General features: G+C 37.3%; 1 protein-coding gene across 12 annotated transcripts in view; it reads right to left on the bottom strand.

The window, feature by feature from the left end:
- Positions 1-25467, bottom strand: part of ATP11B (ATPase phospholipid transporting 11B (putative)) — a 270178-nt gene that overhangs the window by 4654 nt on the left and 240057 nt on the right. For 4 of the 12 annotated variants that reach the window (XM_048954456.1, XM_048954457.1, XM_048954458.1 and 1 more), the window contains 18 exons: positions 25182-25379; positions 24725-24883; positions 24295-24467; positions 23881-23949; positions 23213-23286; positions 23030-23133; positions 22710-22891; positions 21674-21877; positions 21251-21404; positions 19184-19286; positions 18077-18222; positions 17475-17534; positions 16466-16593; positions 15572-15710; positions 13173-13238; positions 12910-13013; positions 11827-11992; positions 1033-1829 (listed from right to left, as the gene is read on the bottom strand). In XM_048954456.1, the coding sequence (XP_048810413.1) occupies positions 1611-1829; positions 11827-11992; positions 12910-13013; positions 13173-13238; positions 15572-15710; positions 16466-16593; positions 17475-17534; positions 18077-18222; positions 19184-19286; positions 21251-21404; positions 21674-21877; positions 22710-22891; positions 23030-23133; positions 23213-23286; positions 23881-23949; positions 24295-24467; positions 24725-24883; positions 25182-25379 (2448 nt within the window). In that variant the 3' untranslated portion in view covers positions 1033-1610. Of the gene's footprint in view, positions 1-1032; positions 1830-4863; positions 4987-9191; positions 9278-11826; positions 11993-12909; positions 13014-13172; positions 13239-13259; positions 14622-15542; positions 15711-16465; positions 16594-17474; positions 17535-18076; positions 18223-19183; positions 19287-21250; positions 21405-21673; positions 21878-22709; positions 22892-23029; positions 23134-23212; positions 23287-23880; positions 23950-24294; positions 24468-24724; positions 24884-25181; positions 25380-25467 lie in introns of those variants that run through there. The other 8 variants (XM_048954452.1, XM_048954453.1, XM_048954451.1 and 5 more) reach the window with 8 other exon arrangements.

Genomic DNA, 25467 nt, shown 5'->3' with positions numbered 1-25467 from the left:
AAGTTCCTGAAGAAAGTCAGTATATACTGAGTGGAAAAAGAGAAAAATTGTAAAGATGAAAATGCATTGCAGGAAATAAAACAGAATACCTACCTTGTATAACTACACAAGTTCTTTAAAGGGAAATGTAAACCAAAAAAACCTGCTTCTGATTAGATAACAATGAATTTTAAAAAGCAGCATGAGAAGTTCCTCATTTAGAAAGCACAGTTTTACAAAGAAATAGAAAAAAAGAAAAACCCAAACAAACCAAGAGCTTAGAGCAATTACCATTAAAATGTTGATTTTCAGATCAATTAAATGCTCATCTTGTAGATTAAAAATTCTACTAAATTGTTTATTTTATACATCATGCTCACCTTCTATACAGCAAATTTTAATTAAAAGTGTACTTAATCATAACAGTTCATTTTTCATACAGAATGAAACGTTGCATAATTATTCCCTGGACGCGTAGAAATGTTGAATAAATTTCATGAGCAATGCAGATGAGAAACCAACTGAAATCGCAGGCAGTGCTCAGCGCAAGAGCTGGAAACAGGGACGCAAAATCAGAACGGACAAAGCTCATCAGTGAAAACTGCCCACACGAGATTTCATACTGAGTGAATGATATCACAACCTTTAGCTAAAAGTGACAAAGCCAAACACAAAATAAGTTTCCTTGAAAACACACGAAGCACAGCTCTTTCAAGTTTACCTTTTGACCGATGAAAGACCATGACATCATTCAGGCATTGAGAGATTACGATGTACAAGAGACTAATTATTTCTACCCCCAAATATTTCCATATTTATTAGACAGCCCTCTCTATTTTGAAGTGGGGAGATGGCACATAAGCAGGTTTACTGAGAGCTTTTATCCCCCCGCTTTGCTCACTGCAAGAGCAGTCTCGTTCCTCTAAAGTATTTGATTACTCTAAAATGCTTCTATCCCACTGAGGTTTGTCTCACACGTGGTTTGTGAAGGAAAAGATTTGTTTAGCACATACTTTGGAATGGCACATATGACTTTGACACCTTCTAGAACTGAAAAAAACCCATTTAAAATTATTAGAACCTGACGTTCTGTTCCGTTAATTACCGATTTTAGAAATAGAATATAAAAGTTATACTACAAAAATATTTAATCTCCATATCAATCAATGGCTGAAAGATTTAAAGACTTTCCTTGTAACAATAAAGTTATACTTCAGGAGGGGAGTGTGAGCCTTTAGTATATCTTCAGGAGTAATGCAAGCTCCAAGGTAAATATTTGGAGGTTGTACATCAAGAACCACGGGGAAAAGTCTTTCGACTTTGCAAACAACTCCTGATTCGTGAAGGCAAAAAAATAATAATCATAAAACAGGAGAAGAAAAGCAGCAGCGAGGCTTGATTATCTAAGGAGAAGAACGTACAAAAATCAAGAGAAATTAAGACAGATACAACTCAAGAACTTCTACTAAAGTCAAACTAAACAGTTCAACAGAAATCGTTGAGAACCGTTTTTCCCCCTCCTGATCCCAAAAGAAAACACGCAAAGAGAAGCAAGAAACTTATCTTTTAGGGTGAATAAAGTACAATAAAACGTTGCACTTCCTACTTAAAGAGAACCTGCAGCTGGTTTGCTACGCATCTATAGCTGCAGGCTCATCAGGTTCCAGTTTATAGGAGAATCGTCTGCAGCAAAGGCTATTGAGAGAAATTCCACACCTGTTGACCCGGGTTGGACTACATCTTCCCATTAGTCGTTCCAGCATTCTTCTAATAGATGTGCATGCTGTTTCCCCATCTGAGAAGCAGCACATGGAGTCCATGCAGTTGATACTTGAACCTGTCTCAGTAAGCTGGAAAGATAAAAAGAAAAAAAATATATCAGTATTTGCAGATTCTATCAATAAAGATGTCATCAGATATCACTCAGAAAAGGGAGGTTTTCATTAAGTTAGTGTTGATAATTTTTCAGTCTTACAGAAGTACTACAGCCATGTTCATCATTTCCCTTCCTAATGCCTAAATGCTAACATTTGATCTTCCCAATGTTCAAATGCAGTCTTGCTGAGCACATCGAAATTCTTTAGCACCATCTCAGCTTAAAATGAAGAGAAACTGGTTAGCAATTCTCTGTATAGCTGTAATGAATCTCTGGATTTTGAGCTGTCCAGCCTTGATTAGCCTCAGTAGAGGTACAACTTGTACAAACTTCAGGTCTACTCCTTTTTAAATATCTATCACGAGAAAGCTTCAGATCAAAGCTGCAAACAGTGCAGCAACATGATGGTAAGTGTTAACTATTCCTCAAGAAGTGCAGAATGCAACTTTCAGTAATAATTTATAGCCTAGCAGTTCCATAGCTACCCTCTTGGCTTGGTAAGAAAAGCAAATTCCTGATTTTGTGAATATCCTACATAAATACAAGTAAGACTGATGTTAAAAAGGCTTAGTCAGGCTCATGCTACTATGAGGAACTAGTCAGCATTAGCATAGTATGCTATTTTTTATTCTCAGTGCATGAGAAAAAGACTCAAACAAAATGAAAGAAATTACAGACACAGAGGAGTTTACAGAGGAGTGCATCTATGAGTGCACTTCATTGTTCTTGAGCACCGGTCAATTGCAGCAGAACTAAAATTCAACTGAAATTTGGCACTGCTGGGCAGAGAATATCCCAAACTGACTGCATTACTCTTTTCAAAAAGAAATACAAAAGCAGCATGTGGAGATTCTTTCTAACTTAACTTAAAGCTCCCCATGAGAGCATCCTGTCAATCAAATGCCAAACATGCAGGCTAAACTTAAGCATCCGTTACCCACACCTCACTCTCACAAACCCGTGAATGAGGAGAGCTGGGGAGAAGGCATCTTAGTCTATGGCAGAGCACAGCTCACTTTTAAGAACACTCCCCAACATTTTACCGTCTGACAGAACATCACTGTATGTCTGACTTTGGAAACCAAAGCCTCAATTTCTTTCACACCACCTGCACATGCTTAATACTGGAGGAAAGCAAAGCACCTCAGTTTGATCTCAGATAATAGTTTTTGCTAGGAGCACACACCTTCCTTCCTAACCCCCTAAAAAACAGGGGACCGATAGATTAGTGTTTTGTAACAGTTTCTATTTTAGAAAGCAGCAGCAGCCAAAAGAAAGAGAAGGCTTTTGGAAATCCAAGGGAAAAAAAAACAACTGTTAGCATGAGGTATGCTGGGGGGGGCACACAAGCAGAAATGGGGCCACATGCATTGCTTCCTATACTTGCCCCTTCCTCAGCTCTGCTCTACATTCCCCACGATCCTTCCAGAACCTTCCAGCCACAATGCTCAACACTTGAAGGAAGGTCAGCAGTTGCATCAACTTACAGAAAGCAACAAGGATTACAGACTGAAACCTTTGATGCAGTTGCTGTGTATCAGATGCCATGGACAAGGACTGCAGTCAGAACTCCTACTCGTTCTGGAGGTCTTCTGGACACGTTAACATTTACTAAGACAATGAACTTCTGTAAACACCTGGGAGACAGGAGCATTGCAACTGACAGTTCTGAAGGGGGTTTTGATTACAACAAGAATAAAACGAAGGGCTCACGTCCCTGAATTCCCTTATCTGACAACCATCACATCTATTCACAACTATACTGTCAAAGAAGATATCGTGATAAGGAACAGCATAATTTACAGCAGTGCAGTGAAAGCAAAAATGACCTTCACAGCAATTTCACAGTCACAGAGCATCCGACACTACACTACATAGAGCAGAGGGAAGTCCTAGCAGAAGCAAGGAAGCAAGCTTCCTGCTGCACATACAGCCATCTGCACTTTGTGTATGCTGCAATGCAGAACAAATTCTCAACATCCCCTCCCCTAGGATTTCAGAAGTCCTGACACAGAGTGGTCCAAGATGTCATTAAAAGATGGGCACGAGTTGGAATCAACTCGTTCTCAAGGAGTGAGCCTTCAGTTCTGGATTTTAGAGAAATGCTCACAGCTCCTCAGTAAAATCTCATTTGCTCTTCTCAAGTATCGAACACTGAGCTTTGAACAATCTGGTCTAGTGGGAGGTGTCCCTGCCTACAGCAGGGGGTTGGGAAGAGAGGACCCTAAAGGTCCCTTCCAACCCAAACCATTCTGTAATTCTGAGTTACCAACTAAAAGCTGGGATCATGCTTGAACCATGAGTTATGGAAAAGCTGTTGTTATCCTTTAAAAAAATAACAACTATGACCTTATATAGCCTTCACACATTTATCAAATTCACAGCTAAGTCTAAAACAACACAGGGCAAGCATTAAGGACACATGAAAGTACATTCTATTTTATGTGTAGGTATGTTGTGTACCATTGTCTAGCAAGCATGGATTTTTATATTCATGCCCACAATACAGAAGGAAGATATATTACGGTAAAGACTCTCTTTTCTCACTTTCCTCTCTATGGCAGACAGTTACAATCATAGGTCTATATCCAAGTAAAACCAGGCACGGTGAGGCAGTAGAGCATAATAAATTTCTGAAGACCTGAAATGCACCCAGAGGAAATGAAAGGCAGGAGAGTCAAAGCTTACCAAATTAGAACTTGGAAAAATACCTGATATTTTTCACATTTGGGCTGGAAAAAAAGTGTTTTCATACATTAAGATTTGAGATCACAATAACATAATGCTTTATATGATAATGGACTGTTTCATGTAATAAATCAAAAAGTTGAAATGCTGAATTAAAGAAAGATTTCATTTGAAAAGGAAAATCAAACGCACATATTGTGATGTAAATTTTCTTGTAGATATAAAAAATATGGGTATTTTGGAGATGGCTCTGTGACTGTCCACAGAATGATATATAAAAATAAATATACACACACAGTAGGGTAGAGTGGGAGTACTACCTAGTGAACGTAAGAACTGTCCTGTAGGCTAGATGGATCTAGCAGTTGCCTATTGTCCTCCCCTCTGTGCTTGCTTTCAGCAAAGTCACATGCTGAGCTGACTGAACCCTTATCTTCTTCCATCTAGAAGGATAGAAAAGCAACAAATCTTATAAAGAACCATGCTTGCATCGCTTTACAACAGTCACCATATTTATATAGGAACTTTGATTCTACAGATCTGTTCCTGAGAGAACAGAGCATATTTACACAGAAAAGGTAAATGTTTTTGAGTTAACTGGTAACTCAAACACAGGTTATCAGTGCACAAGTATTATAAAAAATTGGTATTTTTGTGCACCACAGACTACAGAAGGGGAAACACAACAAATCTGAAATCTATTTCAAATTTTCAAATTCGGGTTTCAGATTCAGGTTTAGATGTTTTCCCTTTCCAACAATCACTGCAGTTTGTCCATCTTATTGTTCTGTTTGCCACACAAGAGACATTTCAACTAAACATTTCATCACTCTGAAATACGCAGTTGGGACTTACTTAACAGGAAATACCTTTAGCCCTGTACATCAAGGTAAGAACACTGCAGGTTATCTTCCTGCTCCTTGCTCCCAACACATTTGATGCCATACAGATGTTGCAGAAGATACAGGGAGTGGCTACTGCTATTCCACAATTAAGCTGAAACTTAGTTCTCTATAGTAAAGCTCACTCTTATTTTTGTTTGTTTTTAACCCATAACATATTATGTACCCAAATATCAAACAATTAGAAAGCTTCAGAATTTTAAGAGAAAATGAGTAATGACATCCAACAACTTCACTGGCACTTCTGGTTTCAACATTTTCCTAGATTTTCTACTCTTCACCTCTTTGAAATAAGTCAATAAATTGGTATTTGTAAGCCTGCTTGATCCAAAGAATTACAAAAAAGTGTCTTTATGTGAAGTATACATGTGACTGAAGATAAGTAAGAAATAATCTCCTCTTTTTCATTCCTTCTTCCTATGAAAAGTTCTGTGGATTACCTCACAGACCAGCACCACCCCATGCTAACAATTAACAAACCTGTAAAGGAAAAGCTCACAGACTGTTCAAAGTACAGCAAATGAATGTGTTCTGAGATATTTCACTAGTGGGCACTTGCATAGGCTTCTCGGAAATTAAAATAAGTGTTTTCTATAAGGAATATATAAAGAAACAGGAAACTTCCTGCTCTGATTTCTACACAGCTGGTCTGGATCAGATACGACAGCTATTTGGAGAGAATTAATACACAATAGCAAGTAGAGGAAAAAAAAAAACCAGACAAGAAATGAAGGTCCTGAAGCTAGGGCAAGGAGTTACATCACAGACAACCAAAGCAAGCAGATCTATACAGAAACGAATGAAAAACATGGCAACAACAGAGTCACAGCAGGGCAGATGGGGAAAAACAGTCTTGGCTGTGCTACAGTAAATGCTAGCGTTTGAGAGCCCTAGAGAAAATGTTACACACCAGTGGTTTCCCTAAAAATCAAAACCTTGCCTGTGATTTTCATTTCCCTGGCATTTACTGTTGAAATGTAGAATGTAAAAACTCAATGAAGACAATTAATTCCATCGGTGATTAGAATTAGAACATGCATCTGAGCAACATCTCACACGTAGCGTAAGATTTCCGGCAGTTCTTATGAAGCACAGACACTGCACGTATACATTCACAATCCTCACACATCAACTTTGTTTATGAAGAGAAAAACGATATGAGATATAAAGGGGCCTACTTAATAGCCCAAAACAATATTTCACATGCTCCTAGAACTTCAACAGAGATGGCTACAGAGGCAAGAGGATTTTGCTGAAGAACTAGGCCATCAACCTCTGCTAAAGCACAAAGCCTGCACCTGAGTGTGCTGCCTCATCTCCTCTTCCTCCCACGCTACAGCAGTAACACTACAGCTCACAGGTGTTTCACAGGCTTGCACAAGACTGCATTTCTGACTTACAGAAATCACACGGACGCTCAGCAGATCCCGCTAAAAGCATTTAACTTTGGGTACACCCGAGTGTTCTTATAAGCTCCTAACTTTTTCTCCAAATGTCCTATCCACGTAAAAATTGGTGACAGCATCACACATCTTAATTTTCATCGGTAAACCTTCACTGTAGTGTTGGTAAATCACCACAACAGTAAGCACATATGCAAAATGAGGCATAAGTCAGTTAAACCTGGCACTATACTGAGGTTTTAAACAAGCAACACAACTACCAGAGTCTGTTTATCAATCCACGTGCAATTTACAGCTAGAAAGGCTGCAATTACTGAGCAGACACACAACTGAGCTGTGACAATCAGCCATTTCCTACAATACTCACCAAGCAGCTGCTTGGTTTCCCATTCCTACAGCTTTCCTTGCTTTCTGTGCTCCTCTGCTATTGGAAATGAGCTGCCTGGGACGCCACAGAAACTAAACCACCGTCTCCATCCCAGATTAGTTTTTACTTAGTCTAGTGAAGTGAGTGGTTTTTATCTATTAATTGGGTTTCCCATTAGGCAAGGATTCACAGAGTAGCTTCTGAACTTTATCTGGAGACTTTTAATAAGAACTAGAGAAACCCGAGTCCCTGTTCTCTCTCTTTTCGCACGTTCTAATTCCACCTGGCAGTGTAAGACTCTGCTTGTATTTTAGGTACCCATATTAGATACTCAGTTTAAAAGTTCTTATACACGAGAGATCTGGATTTATGTACTCATGGATGAAAAAAATTTTTTTTTCAACTCTTCCCTAAGGCAGTACAAAGAAGATGCCCTCATATTAGCAAGACATCATGTATTGTTAAATGGTAACTATGGTGCTGCATCCCTAGACAGCTCGACTTTTCCTTCACCATTTAGCTGCTTAACTCTTAAAATGTACTTCGTTTTGAAAAGTTTAACAGAATCTTTTGCTGAAAAACCTTTGATGCAGACATCACTTACTTCAACAACCCAGAAAGAAAACAAGCTTACTGAAAATATATTTCATCCAAAGTTTTAAAATATAGATTATTTATGTTACACTGGTAAACCAGGAATTTAAGAAGCTGACCTGTAAAAAAGGTTTTGTAGAGAAACCTCCAGAACATACTACTAAGTTTACTGATGTTGGACAGGTGCTTATACTGCAGTTTTTGCTTCTCCTTTAAAGCTAGTAAGTGCTAGATTTAAAAACACTGCCTCCCTGGGGTGTTCAGCAACCTAAATGGTAGGATTCCTGTTGTGTTTCGCAGTGTGACGTAACAGCTAAAACCTGTTAATAAACCATTTGAACAGAATGACCACATTTCTCCCAGCAAAAGGCACAGTACGTTGAGGAAATAGAAAGCTTTTCTTTTTTATCCCTCTCCTTCTTTTAAAGGACTTTCATTGTTTCAGTTAACCATTGAAAGTACTCTTACAACACATTCATCATTTCTTCTGCTTTTCCTTATTTAAGCAAATGGGAATGAATGCCCTGAAACCTGTGCCTGATTCTGCTAGCATCCATTTTCATGTTTTTAGACAATAGTCAGCTAAAAGCTATGTAAAAGAAACCAGTTCTCTGCATTACTTCTTAGCATAGAATAGAGACGTAGCTAAGTGTCAGTAATAGAAACAGGTTCAGACATTACTGGTGTGTCAGGATGTTTCAGACTTAGAATCATTTTTTGATCTGAATTCTGCAACACACATATGCTTTAATCTTTGCTCGAATAATTTCCTACCATTTTGTATACAAAGGTCTGAGAATACGTACCCGTAACACACAGAAAACAAACAACACTCGCTTTGTAGAGGCACAGAACACAAAAAGCCTTAGCTGCACAAGTGTATGTAGGCACCCAAACCGAAAACATTTTCTGCGCTTTCAATACAAGTGAAAGCAAATTAAAATGGGCAAACAACTTGCACCAAACTGCTGCTTGTGATATATGGGCCTCTGTCGCAGGCTTATGAAGCTGAAATTATTCCGACATGCAAAAAGCACTGTTAATTTTGATCATGAAGAAATTAAAAGCATTGTAAACATGCTAGAAACTATAATTATTTAAAAATGGATGCAAGAAGAGCTAGGTCTGTATTCTGAAAGTTGAGCATCATGCTAGGGATTTTTTTTCCTAAGAACAAAGCACGTCCAACATGCTACTTAAGAGAAGCATTTGGCTCAAAAACACAGAGCAAAGCCAAAAAATATACCAAATGTATCTGCGCTACATAGATATACTGCCCTCTCAACCCACTAACATTCATGCCTCTTTCCATCTCTCTCAGCACTGTTAGTTCACCTTCAGCATGCATAAGAGTTGATGAGGAACTGCCCCTCCTACTCTACCTAATTTTGCTCAGCTGATTCCTTGCCCTGGACAATGGCTGCAGTGCGATGAACTCGTCACTTAAAGCAACTCTGTTGGAGTACATCTACAATTGGACAGAGAAGGGATGGAACATACATGTCAGTCAGTAGCAGTAGTAATTTTCTAAGAAAAAGACACAGGACAAGACATTGTTATTTAAGTGGAACACACGTTATATACAGAAACACACACCTGGTACCTTGAGGACAACTCCCAGAATCATCACAGCCAGATATTTTTGGGAGGATGGTACTTAAGTGCACCTTAGCTTTCATTCTAAGCCTATAAACTTACATGACTATACTTTACCTGGAATCCTTATTCAGTATTACCTTCTCTCCTTAATAGGGCTGTGATTTTACATTTACCCCAAGATTTACATTTTGATTCAGACTGTCCTTACTGTCCACTTCCTCCTACTTGCTATAGTCAGAAAAGAACAGAACTGTAGTCAGATGTTACCCAGAATGGGGTAACAGACCAAAGGGCAACATATCAAAGTCAAACATAATATGATGGATTATCTTTAAGGTTATTTAAAAAAAAGAAAAAAAGGGACACATTTAAAACAAACAAATCAACAGTAAAAAAACATCCCCACCCCTCACATCCCCAGTAAAAACCAAAACAAAGAACAAAAACCCACAGACCACACAATCAAACTGAGCCCACTGGGAAAGGCAGAACTCATGAATCCCATCCTGCTATAGAAGTCAACTCATGCTAAGCCTACAAGAGGCACTGATTTTTTTCTTAAAAATCACTGTAACACAGAACAGTAACTGCATTTAACTAAATTTATCAAATGTTTCTGGCTTAGTTCACTTAAATTTCTTTATGTCACAGTCAAAATAACTGCAGTGGAAACAAACTGAACCTGTAATTTTTTTTAGAATAGACCCAGAAGGTAAGAGAATGCAGAAATAAGTACATGGATAAGGTTAGGGGGGAAAAAAAAAAACAAAAACAGCTGACGCACAGGAAGGAAACAGCAAGTGTTCAGTACGTTGCTGTAAGTTCTGGTTGTTTGTTTGGGGGAGAAGGGTGGGAGATGACACAAGGGGCAAGATATGTAATTAGCCATGTTCTCCTAAATCAAACATGCAACTAAGAGTCTTACCAGGTCTACCTGAGCAGTTCTCAAAAAAAATCGTGGTTCTTTATCTGAGATTTGAGCTATTAAATTCCTTGAGTGGAAAAAGCAGCTAGTATTCCAGCTCTGAAAAATGACTAATGGGATATTTGGCTAGCTGCATGAGAATGCCTCAGGTGGATGTTTCTGAACACAAATTAGCAGGGCAAAGTAATTTAAGAAAATCAACATACACTTACATCAAAGTAATTTAAAGGTTTGATGCTAAAGTCAGCAGCGCTGATGTAACGCAGTGATAAGTGCTCCATGATACACAGCTCAATGTAACTTACATTAAAGCAAATAGGACTCCACAATGATCAATATGGCACACATTAAACAGCCTAAAACCTAAAAACTGATTCCAGAACAGAACAGGATGCTTTTTGGTAAGATTCCTATGCTATCTGACCTCTCAGTGATGACATGGAAGAAAAGAGTAAAAAAGATGCCAAAGATAACAGGTTATCATATATCATTTAGTAAGCTGAATGCAGCTGAGGGACTCATCATTTCCATACTTGGCACTGACATATGTAGTGATGGAAAGTAAATTGGGTTTTTTTCACCCCTCAAAAAGATTCAAGATCAATCCATACCAGAGAGCAAATTACCTTGATCACAAACATAAGTGTGAATAAACAAACAAAATTAACTGAAGAACTTTCAGATTATCAGAAAAATTCAGATTATGCTGAAAAATAAAAATAATACAAAAGGAATATGCTGAAAAATAAAAACAGAGAGATTAACTATGACAACAACTATGGGTTAAGATGACTTCTTCAACTGCACTGCCACTAAACAGAAGAAAACACTGAAATATGGATGAGAATTCTACCTAAAAGAGAGCCTAACTTTAACAGAATGATTCTGGGGAGCTTTTATGGCCTGTGTTGGCAAGAGGAAGATTCTGTTATCACAGACTCTCTTTAGGCCTCATTGATTAATTTATGAAAATGCCACATTGGTAATTATCTCTAATCAGCAACAAAATACGTGTTATCTATGGTATGATATGATGAGAAATACTCATTAAAACAAGTTCTACTAAAGTAATATTTAAAATTATTCTTTCCATCAACATCTTAAAAACTAATCAATATCAATTACATTTGAAGAGAACTTCCAATACGTTTACAAAAATAAGTTATCTTTAAAGCTGAGCAAGAAAGTTCCTAATCCTCCTACACAGTTGCAAATCAACATGTAAAAGGCTGAGTGACCCCTAAGTGTTTGCTACTGTTAATGCATTGCTTACTTAAGCTTTTAACTCATTCCCATAAAACTGTGTCCTTAGTTCAGTAATTCTAAATTAAAATTAATCTTCTGAAACGGGAACACTCACCTGTATGTTAAAAGACGACAGCAATGTAAGGGGATACTAAAATATCACAGGAAGGCAATGAGCGTATAAGACAGATTTTAACATGTGTTTTTTTAACATGCTGATCAAGTTGGATATAAAAGCATAATGTTACCTGAGCTTTTTCAGTACTTGTTGGTTGTAGATGCCTGTACAGCACTTTCTTCACAACATCAAGAAACAGACAAGCAACTACTATGAGTATTATGGCAAACCAAGCAGAACCACTTGACAACAGCTGAACAAATACAAAGTACATATCCTGGGTATGTAAAAATGGCCTGAGAAGTTAAAAGAAATGGATATTACTAAAAGGAACTTCCAGAAAGCAAGTACAGTACAGATGGACAAGCAGTAAGTCTTTAAGATACAAACTAAAACTGTATACTGCCCAAAGAGATTAGCAATTTCTTGAACTTGATCTGCAAAAGAACACTGGTAAAAGAGGGAATAGAACTTTGGAGGAAAGTGACCTCCAAGACCCCAAAATTCAAGTATAATAAAAATATATTACTGCACTGATTCAAACATCAGCGCCCTAACTTTTGTTGCAAGCATTCACCTGTTACACAGAACCTTTAGGAATTCTATGTGCTTTTTACAAATAAAAATGCCTTAATAATCACAGGCTGTCAGAGACAATTCCCTCCCTAAGCCCGACAGCTTAAGCAGCATGGCTGCCATTTCTAAAAGAATCACCAAAAGTAATTGGTCTCTGTAGGTTTAGAAATTTGTTTTTCAACACCAACCATAAAACTCAGAGCAACGCAATAGAACATTAAAGTATTATGTTCTTTCATGACTTCACTCATGACCTCATTGCACTTTACAACTTCACAACTTCCTGAAGGGAGGTTGTGATGAAAAAGGGTCTGGCCTCTTCTCCCAGGCAAATAGTAGGACCCGAGGAAATGGCCAGTTGTACCAGAGGAGGTTTAGGTTGAACACTAGGAGAAACTTTTTCTCTCAGAGGGTGGTCAGGCACTGGAATGGCTGCCCAGGGAGGTGGTGGAGTCGCCGTCCCTGGCAGCGTTCAAGGGGCACCTGGATGAGGAGCTATGAGATATGGTTTAGTAGCTTGTAGTAGTGGGAATGGGAGGATGATTGGACTAGATGATCTTGCAGGTCGTTTCCAGCCTTGCAATTCTATGATTCTATACTTATCATGTATTTAGAGGGGAAAAAGAAAATCACTCACCAGATAATTCCCCCATAAAATAAGGAGAATATGAAATAAAACACAATGGAACCCCAAGTAACAAAATGGTTTATCCATGTCCAGAAGTGAGTTTCCAGAGCCATCTGAAAGAATGAGAACTTCAATTAATTTCCTTATTCCTCCCACCTTACAGAAAATGACAAATGCTGGTCTGAACTCATTTGAATGTGCTACGAAGCATACTTGTGCTACAACTAAGTATTTTTCTAACGCATACAAGAGAAGGGAGTACAGCAACATACCTTCATCGTAACGGTTATAACCATAACGGTGAAGACTAAAGTACCAAATGTCCAGTTTCCAAACATCTAAGAAAACAGCAAGGTAAAAAGTCAAGGAAAAAAGATGAGCTAACAGCATCAATGGTTAAGTTAGATTTTTCTCAAATCAGCTACACTTATGTAACAAAACCATGGACAAAAGCTTGTGATTTTACTAATTATGAAAAACTAAGAAGGATGCAACACAGAATACTACAAAAAATTAGCTTATGATAAGAGCAAAATTAACAATCCACATCATCTTCCTTCCTGGTTCAAAACAGATCACCAAAGGCCTACATGAACGATGAAGTAAAATCAGAACAGTTACATGAAATGGTAGGATAAAGATACCAAATTGATTGATTTAATGTAAGCATCTGAACAAATACTGGGTAGCAGGTATTCACTTCAACACAAGTGCAAAACACTTGGATTTAAATAAACATTTTCAGACAGTTTTATGCAGCATCACCTGAAAGTCCACATTTTTCCCAAGCACATTTGTACAATTCAAAAATAATGGTGCCATTCTATTTTTTTCAAAGAAAAAGACACTTTCATAAAGACACTTTGTTTCAAGGCTAATGAACACAAAATTCTAAGACGCTGTCACTTTGGTATTCTGCTGCCCACATACATTAAACATCAAAACTCTGAACAAGTTCTACAACAACAAAATCTCAGCTCTGACACCAAGCAGGGGATGTGGAGTTTGTCATCCATCTACCCACATGCTGCTCAGATGCACACTGCCATTCTACACAGGACCAGCTACTGTGCTTTTGCAAGCAGTCTTGGGGCTGAATCCACAGTTTGCTTTTTCATAGCTACTTTTATCACTGATACACTGGAAACAGACAAACTCTCGACCTCAGTATTGGTAAATACCAGCAGCAACCTAAGCAAGCAAGGACACAGGGACCACATGCAGACAGGCAATCAAAATCCTCCCAGATTTGATTGGTCAGTGCAGCACAGGATCATGAAACAAGGATTGGCACGGTTGTAGTCCTTGTTACAGAGCTCTGACAAAGGCATATCTATATATCCCAGCAATCTAATCACAGGTCTTATAACTGCTTTTGCCAACTTCATACACAGGAAAAAGTTAAGTCAGACCTTGGTGTGAAAAGTAGATATGAAGCATTTAACAGCATGCTTGCTACTAATTGTTGCAACGATAATCTTGAAATAAAATTAGACTACTGCTTCTGAATGACCTGTGAAAGAAAGTGTCTTTGCTGACACTGCTCTAAAAAGGTCACAGAGTTAAAATGCAAACTGCGAACGGATTCTTGCCACCATTTTATTTTTGAACACTTTTACACTGTGGATGCTGCATCCTTTAATCCTGTGAAGTAACAGATACAATATTTTGTATCTCCTCCTCTTCTGAACTCTTACCATTTGCCTGTTAGGTTTCAATATCTGACGACATGCACAGCATGGAAAAGGGGGGAGAAAAAAAGAACTAAAAGATCAAATTGTTGCAAGATGTGCTGATGAAAGTCTAACAAACAACCACCATTAGCAAATTATGTACAATCTCTCCCATTGTGTTTGGCTCCAAATTGGGAATTCAGAACAAAAAAAAAATGAAGCTGCTGCTGGATTACTGCCTTGCACTGACTCTGTAGTTTATCACACATGTGAAGTGATGATTTCTTGAAGAAAGCACTTCAGCAGCATGCAGAATTCTCTCACCCTTACCTGCCTCTTAATTTTAGTCACTCAGTTTCTGACCATTGTCCATCATCAGATGGAAATTATCCTTCCTGCTAAACTTTCTAGGCTCAGTCCTATGACCAAAGCAAAGACAGCAAAATAATCTTTTCAAACCAAGAGCCATAACTTGCAGTTCTACCAATGACTGCACATGAATGAACACACAACTCATTTCAGCAGTAAGAACAGCATAAGGAGGAAAACAAACATCTTTTTGGATTGTTACTCCTAACAGTATTTCGAAGAAGCCAGAATCTGATTGTTCTAGCCTGGGCTAATGAACTGGAGAAATGAAGCAGCAGATTTACAATGGTTTCATTTAAAGTTTTACTGGGTTTCGTTTTGTTTGCTTTTGGTTCGTTGTTTGGTTTTTTAACATGACTTTTCCTCTCAACTTTCATATCATTAAAAAAAAAAAAAGGGATCAATTTTAGAATTTGGTTTCATTAAGTCAGTTCTTGTCTTTATTCAACTAAAAACATTATTTAATAGCAACTTACACCATCTACATGTATGTATACTTTAAATCCATTTAAACAATGCATTTTCAGGAGATTTAACACAGGCTGAAATCTGCAAATGGACAAGTTCTATAACAGAAAACCAAATATCACCAAAGGATACAATGATGGAAAAATCTAATGACAATTTACCTGGCCATTTCCCAGCAATGAAGTGTCTTCTCCCATTAGAAGATACGAACCATAAAAGAAAACAAATGCATGCAAGAAGCCCAAGATGGTCCAGTAAAGAAATGGTTTATACCCAAGATGAGCATTTTTACTGATGTCTCTGCAAAAATGAGTAAATTTTGGATGTTAGACTGTCCACATATACTCCATCAGCTATTTATACTACATGACTATTATTGCCTAGAATAAATGTAACATTCAACTGCAACAAGATATGTTTAATGAATGCAGACTTACAAAAAAAAAAGTAAATCATGGGCAAAAAGGAACTCAGAGCTGCCTTTGCTTATGCAGAGATCACCAATGGCAATTGTGTTTTATGAGTCAAATCAAAATTAACACACACCAGAATCCTCCTCCATAGAGACAGAATTGCTAGAAAAATACTTGCCCACTGTTCTGTTTAGAAGAGCTTCAACTAAACTAAAGAAGTAAACTAAGTGACACCTCTTTCACAGAAATGATGTACTTCTCCACAAGCAGTATGCAGTACAACGTGCTACCACTGGGAGGATACCTAATTCTACAGGAAATAGCTTCCCCTCTTAAAAAAGCATTTTGCAGTGATTCCTCAACCACTGTGGAGAAGAAGTCTACCAATCATGTACCCAAGTCCCTCCAAGACTTAACATAACTGACATAAAAACACGCTTCTCTTAAAACACTACTTTTAATTAACACTTGGGATGAAAACTATGAGCTAAGTAACTATCCTTCCTTGAGGACAGTTACCAAAAATGGCATAAACTACAGATAGAAATACTGTAGGAATGCACAGTAGCAAGTTCAGACTTCTGCAGATGCCACTGTTGTGAATGATGTGCTGCTGCTGCAATGTGTGTAGGATGTACGTACCGATAAAGCACAGGTTTACTCTGCAATACATGCGGATGCACATGCTGTTCAAAAAGACTGTAGATGAGGACAGGCAAGGAAGTGAAACAAATATTATACAAAGTCAGGTATACACTGTCATAGAGGGTCTGAAAACGGAAATAAAGGTTATTTTGAGATTTGAAGAAAAAAGTTGCTCACATTTACTAAAAGTCAAGAGCCACAACATCATTAATTCATATGAATTTACTAATAGGAAAACAAGCTATATGTACATAACAATCTAGTAACATCAAGTTCTCAAACTGTAAAAAATAAGCTGGATATTTGTTGAGTATTAGATCTGTGAATCAGTGAAGCTCCTTGTAATCAATCTTTTCCATGAAGAAATTAAATTTGTCAACAGCATGAGAAAACCATACAGAAGGACTTGAAACTTTAAAACCTTCTTGAAGTACTCTCAAAGTATGCAGAATGGCTACAAGGAAGTTGCAATATGGTATATGGGAGATTTTTAGAATTAACAGCACCAAATATTTATGTTTACAGTGAAGCAAAGAACTCTTTTCTACTCCTTCAGAAAACAGGTGAATAGAAGAGTTACATGCATCAGAAATAGTTATATATAATCATCCATATAATTATGTTTCAGTACAGGAAATGGACCCAGCAGTTGGTCAATCAAGCTTGAAAAATACAGGCAAAAGTAACAAACTTCACTACTGATTTATGATTTTTTCTAAAGGAGAAGAAACAGTAGCCATCTACTTTATTTTGACAGTCATATTAGCAAGTAGACTTGACAAAAAGCTCCTACAGAGTCACATTTTGAAAAAATTGTACAAGTGAAATTTCTTCCATATGAGTTCCCAAGCACTGGGCATAATAAAACAGATATTAAAAACAATCAAACAGTAAATGTATTTCTTCCCAAAGAGGGAAAGACTATTTCATTGTTTTCCTTCCAATTTCTTCAATTATTGTACACCTTTAACTAGCTATACAACATCCAGTAGCATCCAATACTTACCTGTTGTGAAAACAAACAGAAGAACTGATATAAAAATTGTGGTGTAATAAAGCACACATTCTGAAAAACAAGAAGTGAGGCAAACAATTAATCCTCCAATATAGAAGACCTTGTAATCTCAAAAAGAAAATGCTAACTTTGGCAAGCTAGTAAAAATACAGCCAGAAAACAAATATGTGCCTTGGTGGCTAACACAAGAATTCTAGACAAACAGTATCAAATCCTGAAACCAGGTGAACTCATCAAGGTACTTAGTACTTCCACTAGAAAGAGGTTTTAAGCAATTGCTAAGTTGAAAACTCATATTTGGTTGAAGAAACATACATGAGTGAAAACATGCATGAACAGAGGTATTACAACTGTACCCAAAAATGTTACATCTAGACAACTGAGACACAAATAGCATTAATGCACTGATACAGACATGGGGAAAACGGCGGAAGCATTGAGCAAAAAAAGATCTGAATGTAAAGTTTACACAGGAACTTAGGAATTGGCAATGACTGTAATAAGAGATAGGCAATTCCAATAAACAAATTTATTGCTGGGAAACAGATACACTTTTTTTATGAACTTCACAGGCACACAGTCAGACAACTTACCTTATAAAAAAAGTACTGTACAAGGGTTGCTATTCTAATATAGTAAAAGTGCCCGTGAACAAATAGCAACTTGGAGAGGAATTTAAATCGTGCTATTGCATAGTCACTATTTCTTACAGCCTGTCTTCCTTCCTTGCCCATGATTCCTGTAATATTTGTGAAACAAGGAAGAGGTTAAACATTATCAAAATGATATACGTATTTAAAACATCAACAACTTACATCTATATACACCTAATCAATACCTAACATATATATAAAGCCATTGTTATGTTCTTTCACATTTTAACGTTAAGACTCCAACAAGCATAAAAACAAAAGCATTATTCATGACACATCTGAGGGAAAATGCTTGCTTAATGCTGAACCAATAAGAAGAGAAGGTAGAAAAAAAGAGGCTATTTACATATGCTACATTTAAGAAGAGATTTATGAGAAGACATAGAAATAAGAACATATGAACAAAACCAAGACAGAATTTGTGATAGGTATTAATTCAGATATTCATGTTTCTTCATATTGAGTTACACAACATGGCAGAAAAGGTTAAAGAAGGCTCAAAGCAGATTATAGAAAACAATGTTAATGGAGAATTCTGCTGAAAAAAAAATCAGTAACAACTTCCCCAGAGACACAATGCAAGCCTTTACCTCAAAGACAACCCAGACACAAATAGCATTAATGCAATGATACAGACATGGTGAAAATGGCAGAAGCATTGAGCAAAAAAAGATCTGAATGTAAAGTTTACACAGGAACTTAGGAATTGGCAATGACTGTAATAAGAGGCATCCAATTCCAATAAACAAAGCAGAGAACTTCTGAGATTCCGGTTAAAGAGAATCTCTGTTCTTAAGACATTATTTAGCATGACCTCTGAATATCCATAGACTTCACAATAAACCTAAGACTTCAAAAAGCAAACAACCTGGAATTTCAAATTTCAGCAAACTTCTGCTACAACAGGTGACTCAAGTTCACATTCGACTCTTCACAGATGCAGAAGTGTCAGAAGTTTATCTGTTCATAAACACTATTCACCATCAAACATTCTACTAAAAATTTTCACCTTGTTTGCCTTTATCTCTTTAAACAGCAGTAATTTACCTATGCCAACATGTGCTTCTTGTATCATGCTCACATCATTAGCACCATCACCAATTGCTAATGTTATAGGTTTTTCCGGAGATGTTTTTAACAGTCTCACTACCTGGAAAAAAAAAAGGCAGTAACTTTTAGAACCATACAGTCTTTCTACAAACTGTGCTGTAAGCACTGCACATCTTTGATAGTTACTTACCTGTATGTGTAATTACCTCATTCTACGAATGGACACACATGGGTAAGAAACATCTTTGGCTAATTCATTTCCTCTTTAGAAAAGCTGCTCGCTTTTGGCTGCAAGTCTTACTTAAGTATTACACCTGGCTTTAGCTTATTTTGCATAATGCACTGCCCCCACATTTAGCCGTTCTTTCACAGCTTCCTCATAGAATTGAGCTGGAAGGGACCTTTAAAGGTCACCCAGTCAAACTCCCCTGCAATGAACAGGGACACCCACAGCTGTATCAGGCTGCTCAGAGCACAGTCCACCCTGACACTGAATGTCTGCAAGGATGAGGCTTCTACCATCAATCTGGGCAACCTGTTCCAGTGCCCCACCACCCTTACCGTAAAAAACCTCTTCCTCACACCCAATCTAAATCTCTCCTCTTTTCGTTTAAAACCATTTCCCCTTGTCCTATCAAAACAGACCCTGCTAAGGAGTCTGCCCCATCCTTCTTATGGTCTCCCTTCAGATACCAAAAGGCCACTATCAGGTCTCCCTGGAGCCTGCTGCTTTAACTTGCAAATCAAGCCAAAAGTTAGAATGGAAAACTTAGGGAGTAATCCAGTGTTTAAACCCCTTCATCAGACCTGGCTAGATTCTTCTAATTTTCAATGTTATAAGCAGTAAAGGCCACAAAGGAAACTCTGACCTGATGGATTTAAATGTTCAATTATCATTGTTTTACTTCCCTGAGCAGATGAACTACCAATAGGAGGTTATAGTTCTGCTCCCCATTATTCTACACTGAATAAGAAACAAGTAAGAGAGGAGTAAGAAAAAGGGCCCAAAGAGTACATTAACCAGCAGAAAAAAGAAACTTGGTGCAAGGACGGAGAGGGTTTAACCACGCCACATTCATTCAAGTTGAAAATCCCTTACATATAAAAAGAGATGCAACTCCATGGATTCAATTGTAAGAGCTCAGAATGCAAAGATTTTACTAGAGCAACAGAACACCTGATGAACTCATGAGACGATGCCAGAGGATTTCTTTGAAACATACTTATCTATGGAAAGTACCATATTTTCCTTCCAGAAAAGAGAGATTTAGTTTAGATGTTAGGGGAAGTTTCTAACAGAGAGAGTGTGAGGTGCTGGAACAGGCTGCCGAAGGAGGTTGTGGATGCCCCGTCCCTGGACTGTTCAAGGCCATGCTGTATGGGGCCCCAGGAAACAAGATCTACCACTTGATCTAGCGGTCAGCAACCCTGCCCATGGCAGAGGGTTGGAACTAGGTGATTTGAAGTCCCTTACAATCCCAGACATTCTATGCTTTTATGATTTTATGTTTCAAAGGGCATCAGAGACATAAAAAAATACAAAAATATAAACGAGAGTAGTGAGACTATGGGCCATATACTGACAAGCAGTAAAATTAAAGAAAAAGATTAAGTAAATACAAATCTGCATTCCATCTTAGCCCTGGAATAAGTTTCACAAAGTATGTCTAAGGTAGAAAACCAACACAAAGCTAGAACAAACTGTCACAAACTTCCTTCCTCACTCAGCCTTCCCATTTTGAATGGTATAATGAAATAGGCAACACAAAACTATGTATGCTATGAAGATAATTACCACCTTATAAAACACAAGAGAGGCTTACTAAAGATTAGCTTTTTTATTCGACCCCACTGTGGCAGTACTTTGACTCCTTTCCCCAATGTAATTCTGAATTTTCACAAATACACGTACGAACTGAGCAAACTACTCCAATTGAACTGAAAAGAGTCAAAAATCATGTAAAAGGCAAGACAACCAGAAACAAACTACCTCCAGAAATGCCTGTCTCTAAGACAGCAAGATAAAAGTACTTACAAGACAATACTGACTATATCCATACTTACCTTTGCTTTCTGAAGCGGTGCCATACGACAACACAACACTGCAGAACAGCTTTTACAAACTTCCATGAACAGTTTTTCATGTTCCCTGAGTGCAAGAGAGAGGCTGGTCCCATCCACTACCAGACCATGCTGGATAACATGGTCTTCTTTTATTCTATTGAGAGACAAAAATGTTGATTTTGTAGTGATGTGAAGGAAAACTTTGAGTTTTGTTACAAACCATGCAGTTGCCCATACAATACGTAAAGAAGTTAACCTGTTAGACTCCTTTTTCAAGTTAAAGGGGAGGGAGGAAGGGGAATGGAAAGGAAACAAACAGAAAAAAAAACAACATTTATTAGGGACATAAAATTATAACCATAAAATTTTAAAATGAAAGAAAATCAAGGACATTGCTGAGTTAATGACATCATGGATTTTTACCTCTTGGCTAGCTGCCTCAGCTGCTCTGCGCATGTACTGTCTGATTTGTGCTGTACAAGTTCAAGGATGTTCATGGTTCTATGAAAGTGTCCACATGATAAACTGACACTAACAGCCGTTTCATGCTTATCTCCAGTCAGAACCCACACTTTGATACCAGCCAATCTGAGTGCTTCTATAGTTTCTTGGACTTTCTCCTGCAGTCTACAAACAAGAAAATCTTAGCTAACCAAACACTTCAGAGAAAAAAGAACACGTTCTGCAACATCATGATGATTTAAGACTGCATTTCAAGTACGTATTTTCAAGAACTACAGTTTAGTAATGACATTCAGTTATGAGCAAAAGATTTCATGAAGTTAAAGCTGAATTTCAATAACACCTTGGCAATTAAAAATTCCTAATAAGCACATCTCAATTTAAATTAAGCACTATCACTGCATTTGAAAAGCTTTTAAACAGTTTGTCACAAATACTAACCAATGTGGTGCATGAAAAGATCTGAAGTGCTCCATCTGTACATTCTAACAGATAATACACACTCTAACTTACAAACATTCTGCTTGCATATTGCATGCTCTGTATATTAGCTACATATGTAAGTTTTCACAAGGAATTAGCTATCAAGTTTAATGTTTACTAAATTATATGAGGGATATAGTTTAGTGAGAACTACTGGTGATAGGTGGATGCTTGGATTGGATGATCTGCAGGTCTTTTCCAACCTTGGTGTTTCTGCGGTTCTGAGATTCTGTGATTCTATTCCAATTTTGTTTTAAATTTCTCCTAATTGTTCCAATTTTGCATTAAGTGTCTCCTAATAAAGCTCACTATGTCACTGTTACATTGCCAAAATCAGTTTGTACAACATATGTTTTCAGTGTTCCTTAACTCACAAAGGAGGTAAACTAAACAAAAATAGCACAGAACTTCTGGCAATGGCAGGACATCTTCCAGTGGCACGCATCATAATACAGCTACAGATCCTAAACTTGCTGTGTTTCTGAACATAGCTTGCAAAACGTCAATTACATACTTGTCTTCTACTCCAGTAGCCCCAAGCAGTTCCAGATCCCTTTCTATGAAGTTGAATACATCTGCTAATTTTTCTTCCCGCTGTTGTAAGGCAGTCCTGGCCTCATGAAGGCGTTTGCCAATTTCCTGGTATTCCTCTGGTGTGAACCTTCTGTATGCCACGCACAGAGTTCGTAGTCCTTTCTATGAGAAAACAGAAGACTACTAATTCAGACTAGACTAGATTTTGGTCTAACAAGGCATCAACTGCAACTCGTTCAAGTCACAGAGTCTGTACCAGAAGAACCAGAAAAATCAGCTGGGCAGGATGACTACACTTACCAAAGCAAATTCATCAACATGTATCCTTGTTTTGTCTATTTCTCCACTCTTACTACGAGGAAGAATGGAAGATTCTGCTCCCTTTGTGAATAAAAGCTTTTCCCCTAAAAAGGAAAACAGGATAGAAATTAAGAATATATTTATTACTTCAGAAGTTCTCAATTGTAACTTCTGATCACTTACCCGAGGGACTCTCCACAATGACGCTCATTCGTCTGCGATTTGGATCAAACTCCAAAACATGAAGCAACTTGTACCTTTATTTTGTGTTTTAACAGAAGAGAACACAGTTTTAGAAATAAATTTCCAAATGCAATTGCTTACAACTGCAAATGCACACTTATCCCCAGAGCTAATCCCCAAGTGTCATTTTTATATTGAAACTTCACAATATTTCATTGAGCAACAATCACTGTTATCTGCATTTCTGCAATTAGTTGTTTTTCATTACTTTGTATATATCTATGTACATGAAAGGTGTTATGACATGCTGCAGATACACAGTAATTTTGGGAAAGATGTAACTGGATTATGCATGTGTGAGACTTGCTAGCAGAGCTGATTCCGGGAGTTTCTAGAGCTGAAAGCACAAATCATGGAAACTGAATAAGCATCCCAATTCCTTTATGTATTTGTAACTCTACTAGAGTCTCACTTTTGAAGAACGGTCAAAGATGCAAACCATTACAATATACAATTACACAGACAACTCTCACACAAAGTTCTTGCATCTCAATTTGAACTCTTAAGGACTATGATGCAAGCTGTCTCGAATATGTTAAGTCATTCTTACAAGAACAAAGGGTTTTTATTTGTTTGTTGGTTTTTGTTTTTTTTTTAAATGAAAATACCTTTCTGGTTTTCCAAGACTTTTTACTTCCATACTGTCCCCACTAGTTCCCATAAATACTACTCCAACCCTAAAAGTAGAAGAAAATAGATATTTATTCAATGCTGTGGAACTGTACATGTAATGCCTCCTGGATGCTAAATGGAAAAAACCAAAACACTTCATACAGTTCTTCAAAAACAACACAATGCATTCACTGTCATTTCAAAAGGATTTCCCTAAACATTTCTAATTCTGCATCACAACATCCCTAGGCTTCTATGCATTATGTTTTTGAATGTTTTCATAATAAATTGATGGCAACAGGCCTCAGGCTTTAAAATTTCTCAGAGAAATATTTTAAGATTGTTCTTGATACAAATTCCTTGCCCTAAAAGGCAATTTCTGCAGCACGTAAATTTGGCTTAAACCTCACCGGCTTGCAGCTTCAACTAAAGCTTTCTCATCTGGTGAAGAAGCATAATACTCCAATGGGGATGCTATTCCATTGGCATGCCAGGGCCCATCGGCACCATCTGTTTGGTCTGCACTGATCTGTACTGTATGACAAAGGCAAACTGCTTTCAAGAAGAGTTCTTCCTCTTTCATCTGTAAAAAAGAACAACCATGATTTGTAACATTTAGATATCAACCCACTTTTGTACATACTTTGAAGTCAAATATTCCACGTAAAATGATCTCAACTATTTAATAAATATTTTTTGTTCAGTAACACTTAATAGCTTCAAACTGCTCTGAAATCCAGATTTTTTAATTTAATGCTAATACCAGAAGGATTTTCTGTCCCCAACATAAACACTACCTAAGATGCCTAATGGTGAGGGGAAAAAAAATAGGAGTCTTACCAAAGTATGCCTATTTCCATCTGGAGAATCTTCAGAAAACCCCTCTGGAGTCAGTTTACCATTGACCTCCTGGTACTTTATGCCGTTAATGGAGCACTCCCGAAACTGCATCTCATTTTCAGTTAACGTACCGGTTTTGTCTGTAAACACATACTCTACCTTTTGGAAAATAAAAATAAACAAATAAATAAAACAGATGTGGAGTAACATTTATTTTTTTTTTATGAGGAAAAAACAAAACAAAACAACACAATGAATAAAAACCCTCAACTTAGTTCTCCCACTTCATTACCCACCTTTTTTGATCATGAAATAATTCCAATTTTGACCATAAAATCACAAGCTTGAATCTTATTTTCAACTAATCAGATATCAAAGCACTATCAATAAAAAAGTCTGTAATAGTAAGCTTGACTATTAAAAAAGAAGTAGAAATGAAGTTAAATAGAATTTCTACCTGTCCAAGTTCCTCATTGAGGTCTGAAGTATTTACTTGAGCTCTCTGATTTGTCTCTTCATGATAGAGGTCAAGATCCCAGCCAATAAAAAAAGATCCAAGAAACTTCTGCATCTCAACAGTTACATAAAGTGAAATGGGTATAATAAAATTGTAAAGTACCAGAAAAGCAAGGAAATCTGAAATAAATCTCAGAATCTACGAGAGAAAAGAAAAAATATGAAGATTAATGCAGTGATCAGGTCAAGCATGGCTGACTAGTTTTGGGGTTTTTTTCCAAATATGT

This window comes from Lagopus muta, chromosome 9 (genome assembly GCF_023343835.1).
Source record: "Lagopus muta isolate bLagMut1 chromosome 9, bLagMut1 primary, whole genome shotgun sequence".
NCBI classification, from domain to species: domain Eukaryota; kingdom Metazoa; phylum Chordata; class Aves; order Galliformes; family Phasianidae; genus Lagopus; species Lagopus muta.
This window is presented reverse-complemented; position numbering and strand designations above follow the sequence as displayed.